This window comes from Panthera onca, chromosome E3, assembly GCF_046562875.1.
Source record: "Panthera onca isolate mPanOnc1 chromosome E3, mPanOnc1 haplotype 2, whole genome shotgun sequence".
In the NCBI taxonomy this organism is placed as follows: domain Eukaryota; kingdom Metazoa; phylum Chordata; class Mammalia; order Carnivora; family Felidae; genus Panthera; species Panthera onca.
The window spans coordinates 8,060,939-8,068,893 of NC_138354.1; the positions used below are offsets into that span (position 1 = coordinate 8,060,939).

General features: G+C 56.9%; 1 protein-coding gene across 1 annotated transcript; it reads right to left on the bottom strand.

The window, feature by feature from the left end:
• Positions 1-3,407: 3,407 nt before the first annotated feature.
• MOGAT3 (monoacylglycerol O-acyltransferase 3) lies at positions 3,408-7,342 on the bottom strand. Its single transcript, XM_078439777.2, has 7 exons — positions 7,020-7,342; positions 6,709-6,816; positions 6,553-6,623; positions 6,061-6,265; positions 5,505-5,679; positions 3,740-3,942; positions 3,408-3,652 (listed from the first exon to the last, which is right to left on the bottom strand). The coding sequence occupies exons 1-7, from the start codon at positions 7,090-7,092 to the stop codon at positions 3,498-3,500; spliced, it is 990 nt and encodes a 329-aa protein (XP_078295903.2). The 5' UTR covers positions 7,093-7,342; the 3' UTR covers positions 3,408-3,497.
• Between the last annotated feature and the right edge of the window lie 613 nt (positions 7,343-7,955).

Sequence of the window (7,955 nt, forward strand, 5' to 3'; positions counted from 1 at the left end):
ACAGCAGGTCTCCTGGGCCGGGTCCCTTCATCTGTTCGGCACTCGTCATGCACTAGGCGTGGCGATCGCCATAACGTGGTCGAAACGCAAAAACGAGCAAGACATACTTCCTGCCCTCAACGTTAGCATTTAGGAACATGAGATAAAAGATCATGAGCAAGCCCGATGTTGGGGTAGCAGAACCATGGTCCACCTAATGTGATGGTGATCACGTGATGCAATGCAACGCAATTTCACGCAATGTAATTCTTGTGAGGTGGCTGTGGTCCGGAAAAGATCTTGTGTCAAGATAATAGTGACACCAGCTGATGTTTGTTGAACACCCTGCCAGGTGCCACGCTAAGCCCTTTGCATGTGTACCTCATTGAGAGCTCAGTGTGGACACTGTGGTGTAGATGACAGGATCAGAGCCTGCCACTATCCGCACGTGGTAAGTGCTGAACACCGGGGTCGGGGGGGTGTGGGGGGGTGTTGAGCTGTGACTTGACGGTAGGGGTTCCATCTAGTCTCCAGGCAGGAAGGAGAGGCGAGTCAGGCCCGGTTGGGAAGCTGGACTGGGCTCTATCTGAGGGGGACCTCGAATGCTCTGCTGAGGATTTTTACACCTTTTAACAACAAAGATCCAAAGACAGTGAGGATCCAAAAGGGAGAATTAGATGATGAAAACGGCATTTTAGGAGGAGCGTCTTGACAGCAAGAGAGGGTGTTGGATGGGAGACAAGAGACAAGACCCCTGATCGCTCAGGAGTGGTCCCAGAGGGAGTCCATGGAGGGAGGGGGTCATGGAGGAGAAGGAGACGCTAAAAACCACTTAGCAGGAAGACACAAGAGGCCAGGAATTTTGCGGTTCTGGAAGGTGGGGAGAGAGGAAGGAGGTGAAGCCAAGACAGATGTGTGAAAAACAATGGTTGGAAAGCAGGATGACAGAATAAAAATGGGGACCAGAGGACACTTAGCCGTCAGCGAGGCTAGGATCAGAGCATGGCTGCAGAGGTTACTTGGGGAGGCTCAGGAGAGGGTAGGAGGTGTGCCAAGGCCTCCTGAAGCCTATGGCCTCCACCCAGTCTGGGCTGGCTTCCAGGAGAGGAAGGATGCTGGTGGAGGTGCCTCCAGGGCCAACCCAGTCGTAACTGGGTGTCTAGGCTTCTCCTGTTTCTCTCCAGCCTCGAACCAATCCCTCCCACCCCCTGACTTTATTGGTCTTGGATTTCAGACAGGGGCAACAAATGATGGGGAATGAAGTCCCCTCCTCCCTCTCTCCCTGAGTTCTCAAAGGTCCCCTTCCTCACCTGTCACCCAGCCCAACCTCCCCTCCCTAGAGGTAGGCACCTACTGCTCACAGGGGAGAATGGCAGGGGGCTTCTTGGAGGAAGGCCCGTGGCGATCTAACCCCCATACTCCCAGCTCTTGGTGGCCAGTTCTCACTAGAAGTTGGTGCTTTTGTCCCTCGGGGGGAGAACCCAGAGAAAAACACATGTGATGCTACCCTTAAAGTTTGGGATGAGGTACAAAGGTCCTGCATTCCAAAAGGGGCCAGAGCAGATCACATGCAACGAGCAAGAATGCATTGCCCAAGCAAATAGTTGAGAAGTGACCCTTGAGTCCCTGACCCATGACAAGGATTGGACACAAAGGAGAGAAGTGGGCGGGGGGAGGGGGGCTTTCAGAGCTCGAGGGCAAGGCTTACTTCCACAAGATTGGTGACATAGGTTGCAAGACTCAAAGAGCTCGGTACGCCCCCGTGTTTGTTGGATGTGCCCACAGAGAAGTCTAATGGCCAGACTGTAGCTGGCTGGAGGTTCCCTCCAGGAAAGAAGGAAAGACAGTGGTTGCATTGAGGTCAGCCTGTACTATAGTCGCATCTGGGCTAAGGGTGTTCAAACCTGGGGCGCCTGGGCGACTGGTTGTCAAGCATCTGACTTCGGCTAGGTCATGATCTCATGGTTTGTGAGTTCGAGCCCTACATCAGGTGAGCTCAAGTCCCGCTTCGGATGTCAGACGTTCAACTGACTGAGCCACCCAGGTGCCCCTCTACAGTACAACTTAAGGTGGATGAAGAAGTTATTACCTGAGAATGACCCAGATAAGTCACAGGAGTGCCCAGATTTTCACGCACGAACAAGAAAAACTTCTTCCACTGAATATATTGTATAGGACAATATAGGACAGTGGGAGATAGGTACGGTTACATCCCAATTACATTTCAACAAGGTATTCTTACATCCTGGACACAGACGCACAGCCAGTCCGTAAATGGGACTGACATAGTCAGAGGACGCTATGACCACACGAGGTCCCCCTAGACTGTTCGGTCTTACCCTCTGGTTGGACCGATGCCATGCCCATCATGGGGATGACAATATTTTGCCAATCTCTGTTCTAAGCCCTTAATTTTTTTTTTTAAGTTTATTTATTTCGAGAGAGACAGAGACAGAGACAGCACAAGCAGGGGACGGGCTAATAGAGAGTGAGGGAAAATCCCAAGCAGGGGCTTGGGGCTCAAACTCATGAAACTGTGAGATCATGAACCTGATCTCAAGAGTTGGACACTCAGCCGATGCAGCCCCCCAGGCGCCCCAGCCCTTCAATATTAATTCTTTGATCTTCACCGGAGTTCTGTGCTTGTTGGGTAACTGGGTTCCTGTTGACCTAATGCTGGGCTTGCAGTAGGGCTCAATGCCGGTCAGGTAGGTCCTCGTTTCCCCTCAGCTCCCAGCTACGAGGAGACCCAAAGGACAGAGAGAGGGCGTGGAAGCAAGCAGCGTACCTTTCGTACAACTGGAGATCATTTCCCTCCCCATGAGGCCAGATGCCCTTGACCAAGCTCAGCATTTGCTCACGCTCTTGCACCAGGCATCTTGTCTTCTGCAGCCCACGCTGCAATGCCTAGCACCCCCCCCCGCCCCCCGGCCCAAGAGCCACCCTCCTCAACTCAATCCTGAGACCCTGCGGCTCTCTGCAAGCAGATGCCTTCATTCACAGAGACAAAAGGGCTCAGCAAAGGAAAGAAACCTATGCACGATCCTGCAGCAGGATTAAGTCTTGCTGGGAGAAGAATTCAGGATTCTGACACCCAATCTAAGGCAGCAGCTCCAGGGGCGTCTGGGGGGCTCAGCCTGTTAAGCGTCCGACTTTGCCTCAGGTCATGATCTCGTGGTTCGTGGGTTCGAGCCCCGTGTTGGGCTCTGTGCTGACAGCTCGAAGCTTGAAGCCTGCTTCGGATTCTGTGTCTCCCTCTCTCTCTCTGCCCCTCCCCCGCTCACATGTTTTCTCTGTCTCTCAAAAATGGATAAATGTTAAAAAAAAAAAAAAAGATACTAAAGCAGCTCCGTGGCACGTGAGAGTGGGGGCGGGTTACCCACGGAGGCACAGCATGAGCCCTGCAGGCAGCCAATTCTACAAAGCAGTGGTGGGAGAGAAAGAGCTTTTATTGGAGTGGTACAGCTGGCCATAGGTGGAGGTCCCGGTGGGCTGGGGGTTGGGGGGCGGGGAAGAGGCTAGATAAAGGTGAGGTGAGTTGAGGCAGGGACGCCACAGCTTTCCTTGTGCTCTTCAAACAGTGTCTCCAGAGCCTGCATGTACAGCGTGTGGTAGTGGTTGACCTCCTCCTGGGTGGGGCAGAGGATCTGGGGCACCGGGATGGGGCGGCCCACTGCAGGGAGAGGGCAGACAGGGGTGATGGTGCGGGCTTGCCCGTACAGCTGACGGCCGCTCTCCTCCCCCCGAGACGGGCACTCACCCACGGTGGTGATGGGCCTGGCAAAGGGCAGCAGGCCCCAGGAGTTGGCCGAGAAGAGTCCGCGACCCCAGAAGATGCAAGGTGAGTAGCCCGTGAGCTTCTTGAAGGCAACCTGGCACAGGTATTGCCAGGAGCCGGGCGCAAAAGCCTTCAGATGGAAGACATCATTCTCTCCAAAGGAGTACACGGGCACCAGGGAGGCGCTGAGCAGGGACAGCAAGAGAGAGGAAGCGTGTTGGGGCCAGCGGCTCTCGGGGAGCCCCCCAGACGGGGCTGCACATCCCTCCCACGCCTGGCTCCCCTTCCCGAGGCCTTTTCGAGCAAATGACCAAGAAAGATCTGGAAGAAAGGACTCACAATTCTTGAGAAATGATTGCGTACCGGGCCTTCCTCCCCAGCTGAGCCTCGCACCACATGGCGCTTAGGGGGCCCTGACCCCCACCCTGGTACAGACAAAACTCCTCATACAGCTCCCCCAAAACTCAAGTCCTCACGGCATGACCAGTGACACGAACAGTAGATTAGCACATACTTGTAGCTGTTGTTTCTAGTGGATTTTTACCATAAAGTGAGCTAGAGGAAAGAAAGTGCTATTAAGGGGCGCCTGGGGGGCTCAGCCGGTTGAGCGTCCAACTTTGGCTCAGGACATGATCTCGCTGTTTGTGAGTTCAAGCCCCGCGCTGGGTTCTCAGCTGTCAGCACGGAGCCTGCTTCGGATCTTCTGTCCCCCTCCATTGCTGCACCTCCCCTGCTCTCACTCTCTCAAAATAAATAAATAAACTTAAAAAAATGTTTTAAGGGGTGCCTAGGTGGCGCAGTCGGTTAAGCGTCCGACTTCAGCCAGGTCACGATCTCGCGGTCCGTGAGTTCGAGCCCCGCGTCAGGCTCTGGGCTGATGGCTCAGAGCCTGGAGCCTGTTTCCAATTCTGTGTCTCCCTCTCTCTCTGCCCCTCCCCCGTTCATGCTCTGTCTCTCTCTGTCCCAAAAATAAATAAAAAACGTTGAAAAAAAAAATTAAAAAAAAAATGTTTTAAAAATATCCACGCAGAGGGGACCCATGCAGCTCAAACCTGTGTTGTTCAAGAGTCGACTGTACACATTTTCTCATCTAATCTTTGCAACCACAATATCGTTGTAGAATTAGGGATTAGTCCTATTTCGCAAGTAAAGAAACATGTCCAAGGTCTTGCCTTTGAGGTAGCGTCAGAAAGGGATTTGAACCCGGGGCTTCTGAGCACAAGGTCCTGCTACTTGCGCTATGATCCTGCCTCTTTCAGAGAGGGAAGACTGGCCAAAAGTTGGCATGGTGTTGACACAGAGAAAACCCTCAAGTGTTGACATGAGAGGGGGTGCCGGCCAGGGCGGAGGGGGGGGTGCTCAGTCTGTTGAGCGTCCGACTTCGGCTTAGGTCACAATCTGGAGGCTTGTGACTTCAAACCCCGGGTCGGGCTCTACGCAGACAGCTCAGAGCCTGGAGCCTGCTTCGGATTCCGTGTCTCTGTCTCTCTCTGCTCCTTCCTCACTCACACTGTCTCCGTGTGTGTGCGTGTGTGTGTGTGTGTGTGTGTGTGTCTCAAAAATAAATAAACATTAAAAAAAAAAGTGCTGACATGAGAGGCCGATAGGCGCAGGGCACAGTGTGGGCTCTGGGGACACAGAGGCCCAGCTACAGGGACCTGGATATGTAGGGACAGAGGGTGTGGGCCCCCAGATGCAATGCAAAATTCACCAGCACCCCCGGGCTGGGCACTTGCGCCCCACTCACCCGTGTCTCAGTGCCAGGCGCACGAAGCCTTTGCGATTCCGCAGAACGAGGTGGTGCGTCCCTGGGATTGCATACAGGGCCTCCTGGGCGCCCCCAATTATGATGACCACAGCCTGCCCTGGCTGGGGCTGAGAGAGAATAAAGTCCAGGCTCCTCCGATTCACAGAACAAATTCCTGCATGCATGCCGAGGTGGGTAGCAATCACCACCGGCTCCCGGGCTGCCTGGCCCCTCGCTCACCCTTTTGGCGCGTGAGCCCCACACCCCGTTCCTTCCAAGTCTGCTGTCCCGTGCCCGTGTCAGTGTGACCTATAGTGCCTCTCCCCGCAAGGAGGCAGGACGCTTGCCCCAATGCTACTCCTTGCCACCTACCGTGAGCCCGGCCAACCTTACCGCTGGGTGCCAGGCCAGGCTTCATCTTCCACTTCCCAATCGGTCAGAGGCCATACCGCGTCCTACTGAGGCGCCCCTCCTCCACCCTCGCCAGACTGCCTCCCACCCGCCCAACTGGCCGGGTGGGAGGCAGTCTGCCCCGGGTGGGGGAGGGGCGCCTCACCGTAGGACGCGGTATAGTCTCGGTAGAACGGGAAGTAGAAGATGAAGCTCAGTCCCGCCAACGTGAGTCGAATCCCGGGGAAGTGCTTGGAGAAGTCGTTCATCTCCGTGGTGAAATTAGTGAAAACTCCCAAGCTCATGATCCCGTGTGGGTGACCACCGATCACATAGTTCCGGTCCGGGGGCAGCTCTGCTGTTTTCACCAGCTTGGGGGCGTCGGGCAGGAGGAGGAGGAGTTAGAGGCGTGGACCGTGAGACAGCAGATGAAAAGAGTCTCCCTCCACCCCAAACAGACTTCAGAGTTCAAGGTCCTCCCTGGGCCAACAGCAGGGGCGGGGGCTACTGTGGAACACCACTCGGCCCCCCTTCCGCGTGCCCCATTGTCTGAGTTTAGAAAGCCCAGGGGTGCATAGGCAGGGGTGAGCGGGTGTGGGGGGTGAGGGTGGGGGGAGAGGGAGGAGGCAGAGAGTCTCTGTGGATGGTGACGTCTCACCTTGACCGGAAAATAATCCCTTAGCTGTTTCCACATACTCCAGGTTTTCATGAACGCAAAGCGCCTTCCACCTTGGGGCAGAGAGATGGGTGGAAGAAGGCCTGGGGCGCTCAGCCACCTTTCTTCCTCCCCCAGTGCAAGTCCGGCCATGCTCACCTCGGTTGGGAGTGTCCCAGTCCAGGAAGAACCACACCAAGTAGAGAACAGAGAAAGACCAGAGTGGAGTGAAGAGGAGGAAGAGGAGGAGAAGGGAGAAGAAAGGACCTGGGTGAAAGATGAGAAAGAAAAGTCACTTCGCTTTTGAAGCTGGGTCAGCGCACCCAGCGCCGGCTCTCCTCCCCGCTCAGATTGCCCTGGTGCAGCCAGCCACCTCTGGCTCTCTCCTGCTCCCTTTGCAAGGGGGGCTCTAGCTTTTCTGCCCCCACTCCCTGCTCTCCTTGGGGACCCCAGGCCAGCAGGCCTCTCACCCATGAAGAGGAAAGACAGCACGAGTTGGTAGACGCTTATTGCTTCCAGCCACTGCTTCCGCACGGTTTTCATGGCGAGGCGCAGCGGGGGCGTCGGAGACTCCTCTGCCAGTAGCTCCCCTCTGCCAGCGGGGCTCCAGGGGCCCGAGCACAAACCGGGAAGGTTTGGGCACCGACGGGATGGCTTTCTCCCGAGAAGGCCAAGCCCTCGGGGCCCCCTCGGAACCGCGAGTGTGTTGTGCGCGTTTGTGGAGTGGACGGGGAGATCTTGGATCCGAAGCGCCAGTCTCCAGCATGATCTTTGAACTTGCAAGGAGGTCCTCGGGGCGGGGGTGGGAGGCGACAGGAAGTGTGCGAGGGAGGTGGGGCGTCGGTCGTGGAAAGGAGTCTCAGGAGAAGCTGGGGAGCCCGCCGACTGGGCCCCCGCCGCCGGCCCGCCGTGGCCAGAAGCCCCGCCGAGGCCGTGCGCTCTCCAAGCGCGCGTCCCGGAGAGCAGGTCTCCGGGGGTGTCAAGGTCATCCGGAGGCACGGCCGCGCAGGAACACGCACGAACACGCACACGTTGCATCTCTGTTCCCACGTTTAATTTCCCTCCCCCCCCCCCCCCAAGTCGCCGCGGGGACCTGCGTGCCCTGGGGAAGGCGAGGTGCGGGTGGGCGGGGAAGCCGCAGCGCGCCTTGTGCTCCTGGGACAGCTGCGTGAGCCTCTCCACCTAGAGCGCGGGCAGCGCGTCCACCTGCGCCCCGCTGGCCCGCGAGCAACGGACGGCAGGATTGGGGGGTGGGGCGGTGGGGGGGGGCACTGCGGGCAGAACGGGAGGTGAGAGGGGCGGTCGCTGGCACCCTCATCCCGTCCCCTTCCCGCCCACCCGCCCGACGGTGAGGGACGGAGTTCAGGCCCCGAGCAGTCGCCTAAGGCCAGACTGTGGGGGAGGGG

Excerpts from the sequence above, each read along its gene's own strand:
- MOGAT3 (XM_078439777.2), bottom strand. The coding sequence starts at position 7,092 with ATGAAAACCGTGCGGAAGCAGTGGCTGGAAGCAATAAGCGTCTACCAA. Across the intron at positions 5,680-6,060 it reads AGACTATACCGCGTCCTACG|GAATTTGTTCTGTGAATCGG; the intron begins GTGAGGCGCCCC and ends GCATGCATGCAG. Across the intron at positions 3,653-3,739 it reads CAGGCCCATCACCACCGTGG|TGGGCCGCCCCATCCCGGTG; the intron begins GTGAGTGCCCGT and ends CTCTCCCTGCAG.